The sequence below is a fragment of the Sorghum bicolor genome, chromosome 7 (genome assembly GCF_000003195.3).
Source record: "Sorghum bicolor cultivar BTx623 chromosome 7, Sorghum_bicolor_NCBIv3, whole genome shotgun sequence".
Taxonomy (NCBI): domain Eukaryota; kingdom Viridiplantae; phylum Streptophyta; class Magnoliopsida; order Poales; family Poaceae; genus Sorghum; species Sorghum bicolor.
The window spans coordinates 11,869,932-11,885,823 of record NC_012876.2 but is presented as its reverse complement, the minus strand read 5'-3'; the positions used below and the strand labels follow the sequence as shown (position 1 = coordinate 11,885,823).

The following is a 15,892-nucleotide window of genomic DNA, read 5'->3' as shown; positions in this document are numbered from 1 at the left end:
TCAAATAACGAGTGAAAGGGTTTCCACTCTGGGGAGGAGCACTAACACATATTTCCAGCAATGGAATCTTTTTAGGGCAGAGGTGGCTCGATTAACAACCGTTCTTATAGAGATCTTCATTGGTTCCCACTAATCAAGCCATCTTTACAAATACATTTTCAAAGACAGTTATTTTTCCCGTCACCTCTAAAGAAACCAATTTCTAGACGATGACACATATTTTTAGAGGCGGCTGAGATTTCTAGCTGTCTATAAATATATGTTTTTGAAGGTAGTTGTAATTAAAGTTATTTTTAGAGGCGGCTGAGATTTCTAGCTGTCTATAAATATATGTTTTTGAAGGTAGTTGTAATTAAAGTTATCTGTACTAATGTTTGTAGCATAAATGATAGCTCGACCAGACTGACGAGGCAAGCATGGGGCGGTGTGGTGACGGCACCACCGGTGCCGGAGGAAAAGTTGGTGATTGGCTAGGGAAGGACAGGGGAGCACAAGAATGGTCTCACATGGTATGTATCTGACAAATCCTTGCTGACTCGAATGTTACCCGAGTGTTAATTAAGCTAATTCCCGTTGAATTTTTTTTTGGAAGACTTTTCAGTGTATATGTATAGATATCAATTGTGGATGCTTTCAGAGACCATTTAAAGATGTGGCACAGACCAGGAGTGCCTAGCTAGTAAAACTAGCTAGATAGATATTACAATATATATAGTGATTATGTTGTAGAACTTTAAAATTCCTGGCCTAAGTAGCTGCACAATTATGATTGTGATATCTGCTTGATTTAATTATGTTTGCTTGTTGTCGTGTACAGAAGGAGCACGTATGATCGCTTTTTGGTGTGACACGGAGCCGTCGCCATCTTTAATCTGTGCTAGAAAAAAATGTAATCTAATCAAGCGGCTCCAAAGCTTGTCGGAAGAACATGCACGAGTGGAATCTTTGGCCAGACGTTTGGGCAGCACTTAGAAACTAGTCTTTTGCTAAAGTGAAGCTAGCTAGCTCATACATGCATACATACATATACTGTTCTTATCTGATTTCTGAATCTGTCAGTCACACATTGCCTTGTTCTAGGATACCTCTTTCTGAACTTTATTTATTGTATGTATATAGGTATGGATGAGGCGATAGATGGGCCTAATTTGCTTGAGATCCATGCATGGGCCTCGTTTGCTTGCTGGCCACTAATTAACAGAGGCAGCAGAAATTAGGCCCTGCCCAAAAACTTGGTCTCCGTTTGTATTGAGCGGAGTCTCAGAAGAATCACATAGGTATGGGCTGAGAGGAACTAATGGAATGGGCTAATATGGGTTCCATTCTTCTTGAGTAGACATATCTTTGCTCTGCTAGTTTCGGTTGGGTCTATCCCATGGCCTCAAACAATGTTGTTAAGAAACTACCGATGGATTTTTCTTGAAATATTGACACAGCATCTCAAATGAATGCAATAATTTATAAAGAAACCCTTTGCATTGGACAAATAAATCAAGCAATCATACCGACCTGTAGCCGTAGATCTCGTGTACTGAACGTTCAATTTAGTGTAACCGGTGCTTCAGCCTGTGGCTTGCAACTCAAAGGCGCTTAAATTGTACTTATTATTTACAACTTAGAGGCCATGAAGAGATAGCATGTCACCTCATATCTACCCATATGACAAAGGGCTTCATGTCTGGCCATGCTTAGCTGCTTTGTACCTTAGATGCAGATTTGATGTATACTGAACTGCAATTATATATGAGTGATCGTTTCATTTCATAGGTGTTATCCATGTAGATGCAGGCAAGGACATAGCTCCAGCTATTAGTTCATGTGATTCAGTTGTGGCACTACCTAAATAACTAATAGCTGGATAAAACCAGCCCTCTGCATGCTCTGTTTTTTATCTGCTATGGGTGCATTTTTGCTTGCCAATGAAATACCAGGTAGTCTGTGGTACACTTCTGACTTCTGAATTGTGGCTTGAGAAAAATAGGAATGTATTTATGTGGTTTCTTAAATTGTGGACACAGGGGACGACTGCGACTTTTCAGCGATAATAGAAATTTTCATGCTGTTGCATTGATTATTGAGCACAGAGTTTGCTAGTCAATTACCTTGTTACTGGTATCTAGATTTCTGGACCATACACACTTGTCTGATTGCAATCACCCATTCAAGATTGAATTCTGCACGGAAGATTAAAAACAGAACTAAACTGAACATGTGATCGTTTCCCTTTTTGTTGTACTTGTAGTATTTACTTACAAGATCACTATGCCAAAACATGGCAAAAAAGACATCTTAATTAGTGACTTGGAATTAAAACGCGTCACTAGTGTAAGATGACTGGCGCGGATCGTGGTTCGACGAAACGCATTACTGTTGCCCATGGCCACGAACCAACTAACTAGGCGTAGGAGCTGGCGGCTTGGGAACTTTTTCCAGTGCTAATGCTGATGTTGCTCTCTTCCTCTTGGGCTTGGGCTTAGGTGCAATATGCTCAGTGTAGAACACTTCATTAGGGTTTGCACGTACTCCTTGGATAACCGGACGAGCGCTGGTGTACTTGGCACATATCAGCTTCCCGTTCTTGTCGGTTTGGACCGACAAGAGCCATTCATTCTCTGTAGGTTGAAAAAGCGGAGTACACTTGGGGATAGCGATCTGCTTCCCCTTAGCACTTCCTTGAAGCAGTAGCCTTGTAGGAGGAAGATCAGATGGTTCTTGTACGTAGTAGGCTTGCTTATGATGTTGGGGTACTGTAGCGACGTGCTTCGGCGGCACAACGGCGAGAGGCTTCGGCTGTGCGAGGACGAGGGCCTTCGAGTCATCGCTGGGGATGTTGTCGAAGTCCACGCCGTAGGAGACGACTGTCTTGTCCGCCATTGCTAATAGATATAGATTGGAGAGCTTCTCTGGGGAAAGAGGTGGCTGGTTATGGGATACTATTGAGGGGGGGGTCTAGGTATGTATTTATATGGATTTTCAGGAGACAGGATGAGGACGGATTCTATGCTCTACGGGATCCGTACGAAAGAATATCCGATTACGATTGGATTATGCGTAAATATTTGTAGGAAGAGTGTAGAAGAACAGGGAACAAGAGTCGGAACGAGGGGCGACATGGGGGCGCCGACCGGCCCCACATAGACGCCGGCCGGCCCCACCAGGGGTCCACTTCGGGTGCCCTTCTGCATGGTGTCTTTAGACCTTCTTATTTTCTGTTAGATGCATTCTCGGATAAATTTTTGTACCGGAATAAATAAAGCTTAATATATTGGTAAGTGGATAAAATCTATTTCATCAACTACTCCTGAATCAATTGGTTCTAAATAAAGCTTAAGTCAGTGTCCATTTACCTTGAATAACGTACCTTCGTTTGATTGTAGAGTTACTGCTCCGTGTGGTGATGAATTCACGACGGTGAAGTGTCCTTTCCACTTGCTCCTCAATTTTCCAAGCCCGAACAATTTGAACCTAGAATTAAAAAGTAATACCTTATTTCCTGGTGCAAATTCCTTCTTCTTGATCCTTTTGTCATGCCATCTCTTTGTTCATTCTTTGTAGATCTTCGAATTGTGATATGCCTTTTCTCTCCATTCTTTCAGTTCTGATAATTACATCTTTCTTTTCTCTCCAGCGGCTTCGAAATCCATATTCCATCTTTTGATAGCCCAGTGAGCTTTATGTTCTAGTTCAACTGCCAAGTGACAGGTCTTACCATATACCAATTGATATGGTGACATACCCAAAGGTGTTTTATAAGCTGTCCGATATGCCCATAGTGCATTTGGTAACTGATCCTTCCATAAAGTTCCCATCTCATTTACTGTCTTCTTGAGAATGTTTTTGATTTGTTTATTTGATGTTTCTACCTAGCCACTTGTCTGAGGATGATATGGAGTAGTGACATTATGTCGTATTCCATGAGCTTGTAGGTATGAGTGAAACTTTTTATCAGTGAAATGTGTCCCTCCATCACTTATAACCATCCTAGGTGTTCCAAACCTCGAAAATATAACCTCTTCAAACATCCTCTCTAAGTGTCTTGAATCAACCTTTTTGCATGGCATGGCTTCTACCCACTTGGATACATAGTCAACCGCCACCAAAATGTACTCATAATTCTGTGATTTCACAAATGGTCCCATGTAATCAGTTCCCCAAACATCAAAGAGCTCTATCTGAAGATTATTGGTGAGTGGCATAGCATCTCTAGTATTGATATTTCCGTGCCTCTGACATGCCCCACATCTTCGGATGAAATCTTTGGTGTCTTCGTACATCGTTGGCCAGAAGAAACCGCTCTGCCAAATTTTTGCATGAGTACGGAATACCCCATAATGACCTTCATATGGTGATGAATGACATTTTTGAATGATCTACATGCCCTCCTCAACTGGTACACATCTTTTAAGCAAACCATATGAGCATACCCGAAAGAGATAGGGTGGATCCCATATGTGGAGACGACTTTCATAAATGAGTTTTCTCTTATTTTCTCCTGGTGGTACGTATCCTACAACCATAAAATTGACAATATTCACGTACCAAGGATCTGTCTTGGTCACTTTAAACAGCATGTCATCTATTAATGAGTCATTAACAGGTAATTTCTGAGGTTCTTTAAAATACATCCTAGACAAATGATCAGCAACAGAATTTTTTATTCCTTTTCTATCTTTAATTTCCAAATCAAATTCTTGAAGTAATAGAATCCATCTTATCAATCGTGGTTTAGCATCTTTCTTAGTGAGCAAATATTTAAGAGCAGCATGGTCAGAATAAACAATTATTTTAGCTCCAACTAAGTAAGACCTAAATTTATCAATAGCAAAAACAATAGCTAAAAGTTTTTTTTCAGTAGTTGCATAATTTAATTGTGCTTCTGTCATTGTTTTTGCTAGCATAAGCAATTGCATGATGTATTTTATCTTTTGTTTGTCATAAGACTGTGCCTACAACATAATCAGTAGCATCACATATAATTTCGAAAGGTAAAGACCAATCAGGGGTTGAATGATTGGTGCTGATGTAAGTGCTTCTTTAAGAATATTAAATGATTCTAAGCATTCATCATCAAATTCAAAAGGTACATCCTTAGCTAACAATCTAGTCATTGGCCTAGCAATTTGTGAGAAATTTCTTAGAAATCTACGATAAAAACCACAATGACCAAGAAAGCTTCGAATTCCTTTTATATTAACGGGTGGAGGTAGCTGTTTAGTTACTTCAATTTTAGCTTTATCTACCTCTATACCTCTTTCTGACACTAAGTGTCCTAACACTATTCCTTCTCTAACCATAAAATGATATTTCTCCCAATTGAGGACTAAGTGTTTTTCTTCACATCTTTGCAAAACCTTATCTAAATTTTCTAAACAGTCATCAAAAGTTTTTCCATAAACTAAAAAGCCATCTATAAAAACTTCAACAATTTTTTCTATCATATTAGAAAATATAGACATCATGTATCTTTAAAAAAAAGCGGGTGCATTACATAATCCAAAAGACATTCTACGATAAGCGTAAGTTCCATAAGGACATGTAAATGTGGTTTTGCTTTGATCATCAGGGTGGATAGAGATTTGGTGATATCCTCAATAACCATCAAGGAAACAAAAGAAAGAATGATTGGCTAAACGCTCTAGCATCTCAACAATGAAAGGTAGAGGAAAATGATCACTTCTACGACCTAGGAGCTACCCAAATCGTAGTACTCAATATAATATGAGTTGCAAACCAAATAATCAATACAAACAAGTTGCATACTAGAATTAGAAGGGTACCTCAGAACGTAGCTCCGAGCGAGGGAGCCAAATCCAGACGACTACAGCTCCTGAGGAAGCTCCGACAGGCTGAGACTCCTTTGAATCTCTACTCCTCTACTCTATCTCTCTAATCTCTATCTTGATTGCTAGCCTAGATCTAGTGGATCTCTATCTAATGCTTTGACTCTTCATCTCTTGATCTAGCCTCCTCCAGGGGGTCTAGCCTTCTATTTATAGCCTAGTGAGATGGACACGCACCGTTGGATCAAACCGACTTAACAAGTGGTCGAGATGGCTCCTCAAAGGTGGTGGAGGAAGCTTTCGGAAGGGGGGAGCAAACCCTAACCATAGGGGGCCAGCCGGCGCTAGGGTGGGGCTGGCCGGCCCCACCTGGCGGCTACTAGCTCCCTCATTGCGTCGGTTGTCTTCTAGAGTGTTTCTAATTCCTCTGGTGTCATCCTTCCATCGCGGATAAGTTTCGTGGCTGATTAGCACTTAAATCCCTCTTTTCAGCTCTTTCTGAAATAATTTCTGGAAAACACAGAATATGCAAAACTTGTGGAAATTGTCAGTGGTAACCCTATTCTAGTAGATATTTATATCTGGTGGAGAAATATATGCTAACAAATTTTGTAAGTTAACAAGTGTCAACACCACCCCATTTTGCTCTCAGTTTGCCTCTACTCCCGCTTGCTGCGTGCACAACAACCACCACTAGAACCGCCACTGACCCTACCGCGCACCATGCTGTCGAATCGAGCCATTTACGCTCCCATTCTTTGCGCTGGTGAGCTCCACACCTTCCCCGCCTCCTAGCGTCCTAGCCGCGAGCTTCGACGAGCTCCATGGCCACCAGCCAAGGAGCATGCCGCGCGGGCTCACCCCTGTCCGCAAAAGGGTTAGGGATGGACTCACCATCTCTTCTCTCTCTCTCTCTCTCTCTCTCTCTCGGTGCTCTTGGATTTGAAAACCGTACACCGTAGCACCCTATCGAGTCAGGCTGGAGTGCTTCACATCGCCGACATGCTGGCCGCCGTCTCCTCTTCCTCCTGCGATGCCCGTGCCTTTCCATCTCTCTCTATTCTTCATCTTGTAATCCTGGCCGTCCATCTCTAATCCGATGGCCAGAATCGCCTGATACCCCTTCGCGGGTATTTTTGCTACAGAGTCCCTAAAGTATTTCAAAATCGTGCACGCAGTCCCCGGTCAGAGGATTTCCTAAATTTTCTTTATTTATTTAAAATCATTTAATCTTTGAAGTAATTATAGTTCTGCCACTGCACTATTTTGCTTATAAAATCATTGTTTTAGCTCTGATTTGACCTGTTCAAGTTGCGTTAGTTTTGTAAATTTATAAGCTTCGTGTTGGTGCCACTGTTGTCTAGGTTCACCATTGTTAGATTCCCTAGATAATTACGTGTCCGTAGATTGCTTTTAATGTCCCATTTAAGGCGTAGATTTCGCGTCGTAACTCGGTTTTATGTGAATTTCGCGTTGACGTGATCGTAACAACACGTAGATGATTTTAGAAAACTTTTATTAAAATTTTTTTACTTCTGGTGTACTGTTCTAACCTTAGGAATTGCTTTCTTACATGTCTATCTTGGAATGCGTGTTGATTTTGATGTGTTGATCGAGTTCAGCAGGTGAGGAGTTTTTGGGAGTCGGAGTTCTATGTGGACCAGCAAGACCAGTAGGAGTTCGTGAACTAAGGGAAGTATAGCATGAGCTTACCTTGATGTCCTACTCATTTTAAGCATTTCGCACTGCATGTGTTTAATATTGTAAACTATAAGGACATCCTAGTTGTTGATGACAATCACCTTGTTACCTAATGGTTTTATTGCATATGGGTAGACATGCTAGTGCTCTAACGTTACATATATGATCTATACTCTAGTTACGGAACCATGGTTTAACTGATATAACATGATTATAATTAATGGAACTTAGGGCTATGGTACAAATGACTGTTGGTCATGTTGTCCTAGGCCCTCCGTAAGGATTTCTCTGTAAGCGACCATCCGGGACATACAGTGCAACTGTGAGGGTTATATAGCTCTGACTTTAGCTTAGTAGTAGGACCTCATCTAATTGGTTAGAGGTTACCCGAAAGGGCACAAGAGGGGCTTGCCACTTTGGGTATAGAGCCACTTCTGTTCCTATGAGTATAGCCATGATGGAAATGTGCCATAGAATATCTATATCTGCCTACTGAGGAAACCTCGTGGCCCTAACTAGTTAGACGAGGCTTATGAAAGGCTTCATAGTGTACCCTGTTTGCTCACCTTGGGAGTGTTAGTGGGTCTTGCAAACCCCAGGCATATGGGTAACACGACTTGCGTGAAAAGTGCACATCTCTGTGTAGAGTTTGATCAAACTAGTATACTAGTCGTGCTCTCGAACATGAGTGGCCTTGGACCCTTATAGAATAGTTGGGCACTAATGGTTATGGGGGATGACTTATGAATTGATGACGCATTAATCATGATGATTAATGTGGTTAAGCCGTGATGGTAATGGTGTTAACCGTGATGGTTAACGTTGTTATTATTATGTAATCATGTGGGTTATTTGAGAGCTTAAGCATAACTTGATAATGATTAATGATAAAATATTGACCTACTAAAATGCTTATGCAGTAAACCTGGTCTAGCCTTTTGAGCTTCATGAATTCTCATGCTATGCTTGTGGAGTACACTAGCCCACAACACCAGATTTGGCGTCGGCTGATCTGACGCTGAAAGCCGCTACAACATCATGCGGTCTGACATTAAAAACATATAGCGTCAGACTTCTGCAGGCGTAGTAAGTGTGGGATGAACACAGACAACGGCGGCAGCTGGTCTCCCTCTCGCACAGACGACGCAGCAAGGATAGGCCGCGAGTGCCGCACGGGCAAGTCACGAGCGGAGATGTCGCGGGAGGAGGGATGGCCGGCGGGCATCCACCACGTCGGGTGGGCAGTGGGTGGCGTGGGGTGGGAGGGCGTCGGGCAAGGAGATGTGGCGGTGCGATTTGGAAGGAGGGAGGAGACGAACACGATTTGGGGGTAGATTGAGGCGAATTGGGAGGGAGAATGGGGCGGCCAGCGGCGGGACAGTAAAAATTATCTAGGGTTTCTATACTAAAGTGGGCTAGGTCTCAATTTTTGTGGGCCACTCGTAAAATTTGCGTGGGACTCAAAGCTGCCTGGGCGCGCTCATGGACTAGGTGGGACCCACTTAAGTTTTTTGCGTCAGATGGAGTGACGCTGTGCAGGGTTTTAGCGTCAGATATTATGACGTTAAATATGGATATCTATCGCGTCAGACAGTGAATCGGTAAATATAGATTTAGCGTCAGTTGATCTGTAAACAATATTTAGCGTAAGATCATCCAATGCTAAAAAAAGATTTAGCGTCGGATATCTGACGCTAAAAAAGTGTTGTGGTGTAGTGGTACGAAATGTACTCACTCTTGTTTCTATATTTCTCTTTGAATAAAAATTTCGAATGGGTAACAGATGATGGTAGCTATGATCGAGGACTACTCGGAACACTTTTAGGTTTGTGCTTTACCAGTCAACCTTCCGTGTGCAAGGCCTGAGAGAATTATCTTATTTATATTCCGTTGTTGTACCAAACTATGTGTTGTTATGACTACGTTTGTTGTAAACACTGCAATGATGATATGTAATTTGTGACTTATGTGTGTGATTGATCTCTGGGGACATATGAGTTTATGCATTCAATTTCTTCTTTGAAATTGGGTGTGACACAGCCTTAGTTCGAAGTATCTATGACGAGGGGCTAGGGCAAGTATGGCGCCATCGTCGTGGAAATGATTTTTTCTTCGAATGGTGAAGTTCAAATATTGATGCACATCTCCTAGCTAAGAGCTCTGTAAATTTGCCGTAGATAGACATGTTGGTTTTTGGAGTCTCCCAATGGTATTTGTAACTATATTTCGATGAATGGATAAAGACAGTGCTGCACTAAAAAAAATCTATTTTCACAGATTTAGATTTAGGGGGCAGGTCATGACATGAGTATTATAATCTCGATGAAGGTTTTGCAGCTCCACCGATGTTGTTTTGGAGAAGAGTATGGATTCTATTTCTGTGGAGTATTTCCTAGATTTTGGTCAAAAAATACCTTCAAGAGTCTCTTGAATTGGACATCTAAATATATCCTCTATTCTAAATTTCTTGCTAGCCACAGATGAAGAGCGAGGATATCTATCTCTCTAGACTGTGCACAATAGAATACAAATATATAGAAAATGATTTTTACTTAAATAGCTCTTCAAATGATGATGCAGATAGTAGATTTTCGAAAGGCTGACAACTTTGCAAATTTCCTTCACTTCTTAAACTATTATTCGGCTGTCCAAAAAGAGCTGGCTATGGCATATACTATGAAAAAAATAAAATCACCACCTCTCTCCAAATCTCTTTCATTCCTGATGTTTCCCTCTATTGAGCTATTTTCGTTAGTCTATAGAGCAATCATGCACTGCATTTATTCTCACAAAAAAAAATATTCTCATCTGTGTTTCTGGCACCTGTGCCATCCGTTCCCTGAGAACCTATTCTCGAGCCCACTTTTCTCACTCTGGCCCCAACAGAAAAGGAAAATTTTATTGGCCTCTAGAGTGTCCAAAACATATGGTAAAAATAATGTTGTAGAGCACACGTTGATCTTGTCGTGCAATCATGGACCCATGTAAATTGTAAATGGATCATGATTAAATTTTTTATGATATCGAATTGATCTGTCAATTTTTTTTATTTTCTTAGGAAAAGGATAATATTCCTCTATTATGAATTGATTTGTTTACACACGTGCATGTCTAATAATGAGCATGAATGCAATTTCTATTGAACAGTTATCTTTTGTGCAGCTCCAAAAACTTTAGAATATCTACAAGAGTCTTTCTAAAATTTACTCTTTAAATTATCATTTTGAGAATCATTTAAGTAAAAATAATTTTCTATATCTTTGTACACTTAAATAGTTTTTTCTATATCTTGCGCATACTCTAGATAGTCATCCTTAGTTCCTTACTCTCCACATATGATGAGCGAGAAATCTGGAATATAATAATATGTCTATATTTGGAGATCTAATTATTAAAAAGATCGCTAAAAAGCATTTTTACCAAAATCTATATTTATGTAGATTAGAAAGGATGTAAAATAGAATATATCATGAGTTTCGGTAAGAACTGAAATTATAAAGATAAATTGGTGGCATATGTATTTGATTTGTAGTGCTTATTTGACTTTTGGTCGCAGTAGATAGTATCGAAGATAAGTACGAGAAGTGGGAACTTTTCTTGAGGGTACTAAGATCATTTTCCATGAGCTGTACAAATGCTCGTAAACTATTATATGGGCTTTGAGACTTGTCTTAATTATGTTGATTGAATACTCCGTTTTTTTTTTGTGCTTTTGCGTGCATGTCTCCTTTAGGCATGTTTGAGGGGATGTTTGGGGTGGCTCCATGAGAGGCTCCTCTAGAGGAGCAAGAGCCGATTTAAAGAAGGCATAATTTATCATTTTACTAAAATAGCTTTGGCTTCTCTGTTTTTTACTCAAAATGATTTTTACAGAAAAACATTTAGCAGAACTCCTTTGAAAAAGACAGAGCAAAAGTCGGAGCTAGATAGGAGCCTGCCAAACCGGCCGTGAATATGGCATCTCTAGTCTCTTTTTTTTCTTTTGCGTGGATGTGCCTTTTAGATCATGTTTGGATCCACTAGTTGATAGTAGTTAGCGAGCATCTCCAACAGTTTGCTAAAACACTTGTCATCCTAAAAAATTGGCAAAAGAGGCAAAAAAAACTTGCTCCAACAGTTTGGTATTCTCACTTACCAAATTGTTTCGCTTGCCAATTTTCTCAGCCGCGCGTGTAGATTTCCGCTACGCGGAAGCACTTGCCATCGCGCGATTTCTGTCTTGGCTTCCTTTCCCGCGCGCCAGGTGAAAGTTCTGGCCCGTACTCCCTGCCGAGCTGTTGCTGAGATTCGCCTGCACATTCTATGCCGAGCTGCTCCCTGTCTTGTCGCTGGCAGAAATTGATAGAAAAGTTTTTATTGCCTGAACCTGCCGGCCTGCTTGTTGCTGCATAGGTGCTGTACAGCTGCTCGATAGCGATGACATGTGCTGGTACTGGTACTAAGAGCTGATCGTAGAGGAGGAGATCCTGGAGATGGCCGGCTTGGTCACTTGTACACCGTGGAGGAAGAGGTGGCTGGCCCTGCGGTGTACTACGACGGCGGCGCAACGGCAACAGGAGAGGACGCGTCGACGGACAACAGAACTCTTGCGAGCAGACAAAGGGCATGGATCCATCGATCTGGTTGTTGGTAGTTTAGTGGTGGGCCTGTTTTTTCATAATTTGGCCAGTTCAATTAGCAAACTGTTGGAGATGACAAAATATTTTACTTGTCAAATCTTTTAGCAACTTGCCAAAACGTAAGATTTAGCAAACGTTTTTTAGCAAATTGTTGGAGATGCTGACTATCTACCTATTAGTTACTAGAGTGTTTGTATACATAGCTAATTGGTGAGATAGTTGTTGTTTCTTACCTATTAGCTGCTATCATCTAATTTTGTCCAACTAAGTAATAAGATAGTTATTATTTAGAGATCCACCTAATAATTAGCTAGTCTATTTTCTATATGTATTTGGATTAAAAACAGGTAATTATAATCTACAGCATCCAGAGAGGACCTTATTACTGATAACAGAACGGCCTAATATAATGATGTGCGAGAAACAAAGAAGCAGCTTCGGTGCATTTAATTCTGAGGATTAACTAAATTAAAACATTGCAGTGCAACGGCTAGAGGATTGAATTGCAAATCAAGTATCTTGCTTGCAGCTCCGATACAATCCCGATCGAGAAGAAAGCTAGTAAAAGACAGTAGTACAACATCTGTTTCTCGCCGCTGTGATTCGGGTTATGGGTAGCCAGACAGTGTCTGTTGGGTCAGCACGACCAGCAGAAGGGATTGTGCGCCTTGAGGTCTTCCACGACGCCGGCGATGGACCCAGCAGCGGCAGCGACGGACACGACAAGGCAGCCGGCGCTGAGCCCCTGCAAGAGCATCCACCGCCTGCTCCCCCGCGGCAGCCGGCGCTGCGCGATGTACATCTCCACGGGGAAGTAGACGGTGAGCGGCCAGAACCCGAGCGCGCCGATGAGTCCGACGACGGAGCCGAAGAAGGGCAGCAGCATGGCCACGGCCGTGGTGACGCACACGTACGCCGTGCGCCACGCGAGCCGGATGGGGCTGACGGTGAACGCCGGCATGGCTGCCCCGACCCTGACCTCCCTGTCGCGGACCAGCGCGCTGCCAGGCCAGGCTGCGGCGGCGCGGCGCTCGACGTAGGCGAAGACGGGCTGCGACATGACCTGGTAGGTGCCCACCAGGTGCACCACCACGAAGGCGTTGGCCACGTCCAGCAGCCAGAAGGGCTCGTAGAAGCCGAACCCCGTCAGCAGGTTGTCCGGGGCCGACCCGCCGAACGCCGCGTACCCGATGCAGCCGCACAGCAGGTAGATCACCGTCGTCACCGCCACGCTCACCGCCGTCGCCTTCTTCATCACTCTGGCCTCCGACGGCGGCGGCGACCTGATCGTGTCCTGGATCTCCAGCAGGATCAGGGAGAAACCGTACGCGAACGCGATGTTCCCGAAGGCCTGCAGGCTCCGCCACACCTTCTGCATCACCGTCACGCCGGCGCCGGCGCCGATGACGCCGGCGAGGCTCCCCCTTGGTCCTCCGTGTGCTGCAATCATAAGGAAGTCAGTAGTTAACAAAAGGTAACATTTTTATCTCTTCTGATTTCAACGCCGTGTCAGGACACGTGCGGTGCACGGATCGAAAGAAAGAACGTACCTTCAATCTGGGCAACACCAAGGCAGATGCCGATGGCGGAGTAGGAGAAGGACATGATGGCGGCGACGGTGGAGAGCCACCATACCTTGTCCAGGTCAGGGATCTGCGAGAAGACGATCTGCATCACGCCGAAGATGGCGATGTATGGGCTGGTGGAGGCGTGGCAGGGGTCACCGTGGCCTCTGTAGTGAAAGCACCCCGCCCTCCTGATGGCTCTGCTCATGGATGCATGCAACAAAGAACTTGCTGACGACGACACGGAGGAAATGGCATTTACGCCAAATATATGATGCGGTTTGATTTGGTCACCAGTCAGTCACCAACTTACTGCATGCTGACGGAGGCAGCAATGGAGACGCCGATGCCGATGCCGAAGAGGTTGGAGAGCTGGATGGCGCCGCAGAGCCTCTCCTTGGAGTCGCCGAGGGAGGCGCGGACGGCGTCGATGTAGGTGCGGTTGCGCGGGCCGAACATGGGGTCGCCGGAGCGGTAGCACTCGGCGAGGAGCGTGGAGGTGTAGTAGATGACGGCGCCGAAGACCACAATCGCGGCGGGGCCGCCCGCCCAACCGAGCTGCGCGACGCCCCACGCCAGCGAGAGCACGCCGGAGCCGATCACGGCGGTGATGATGTGCGCGCTGGCTGTCCACAGCGTGCCCGTGCGGAGCGGCCGCCCGTCGTCGTCAACGAGCGGCGGCTTGTGCGGCGACCCCGACGACGACAACGACTCCGCCGCGCGACGACTTTGGATTTGGACATGGTTGCCGTTGCCGTTGCCGTTGCCGGCCGCGCCATGGTCCACCTCCATGCCGCGACCGTGCAGTGTGTGTGTGGAGCGGCGCTGTGCTAACGTATCTATATATCTATGAGCTTGTTGGAGCTTATAGAGATTTGACTTGACAGTAGTGAGTATTTATGGAGCTCAAAAGTGAGGTCATGCTCATTTGTATATATACTATTTAATTAACAAAAAAATTTGTTGCGCTTCCTACCAATTTCTATTTAAAGCTTCTATGGCTAGAGTACAGATTTGATTTGGCCGTGTGTATTTACGAAGCGACAAAAGTAGGGTCTTGCTTATTTAACAAAATTAATTGCTTCCCACCAAGATATTGGTACGGTATCACCGTTTTTACTAAGGGCATTCACAATAAGACTCTATCACAGAGTCTAAGACAATTAATTATATATTATGTATGGTATTTTGCTGATGTGGCAGTATATTTATTGAAAAAAGAAGCAGAAAAAATAAGACTCCAAGTCTTATTTAGATTCTAAGTACACATTATTCGAGGTAATAAATAACTTTAGACTCTATGATAGAGTCTGCATTGTGAGTGCCCTAATGTGTCACCAAATACTATGACAACGGTTGACAAGAATGCATGACTAGTAATGATGAGAGATTAGTCATGCTCATGCGTGTAACATTCCTTTGAAAACTCGCTCTACATCTTAGCTCCTCACTGTCACGCGCATGTATAATTTTTTTTCTAGATTACATAAAAGATTTGCACGTCTTTGTATTAAGATAGAGAAAAAGTTCACTTATACTTCGTTCTTTATTTTTTTATAAAATTGTTAATTCAAAGATAAGCAATTCAAAGACATAGTCTACGTGGCGGCCATTCGTGGTACTAAACTCAAAGAGAAAAATGAAAATGTTAATTTGTAGTAGTTATGTAGTTGGTAAGCACAACTATCCAAATTTGAGTAATTCTGATCAATTTTCAATTGTAGACTTTTTCAAATACAAAGACAACCTACATTTTGAAAAGAAGGGAATAACTATGAACCCGCACATTTTAATGTACTAATCGTTAAGCTGCACATTTGGATTCCAAATTCAGTAGTTCGTTTTAAAGATGCAATCAAAGCTTTGGACACATGCAAGCATGCCTTTCGAAGTGGTCCGATGAAACTCGAACTGCCCTCCTGAGATTTATGTGTCATTAAGCGAGAGAACTGACAGCAAACTAGCTAAGGCTTCGTTTCTTATCTTGCAAAAAATGAATAGTTGGCAATAAGCCAATAAGCCTTCGTTTGATCTGACTGTTATGGTCACATATTACCTCTAAGGGAGGTGATAGGCGAAATATATGTGTTTTGAATTTTTTATTTTGTAAAGTAGGATAAATTAGGAAAGCTTTTGATATAAAAAATCTATTCCTAGATTTGACATGCATGTGTGATCTGGTGGATATGATAAATCTTTCTTGTTTTGGAACTTTGGAATTGATATA

The 15,892-nt window shown here is 42.9% G+C and overlaps 1 protein-coding gene across 1 annotated transcript; it reads right to left on the bottom strand.

The window, feature by feature from the left end:
* On the bottom strand, positions 12,516-14,539 carry LOC8073238 (amino acid permease 3). The gene is made up of 3 exons (XM_002444048.2): positions 13,979-14,539; positions 13,651-13,865; positions 12,516-13,540 (listed from the first exon to the last, which is right to left on the bottom strand). The coding sequence occupies exons 1-3, from the start codon at positions 14,455-14,457 to the stop codon at positions 12,738-12,740; spliced, it is 1,497 nt and encodes a 498-aa protein (XP_002444093.1). The 5' UTR covers positions 14,458-14,539; the 3' UTR covers positions 12,516-12,737.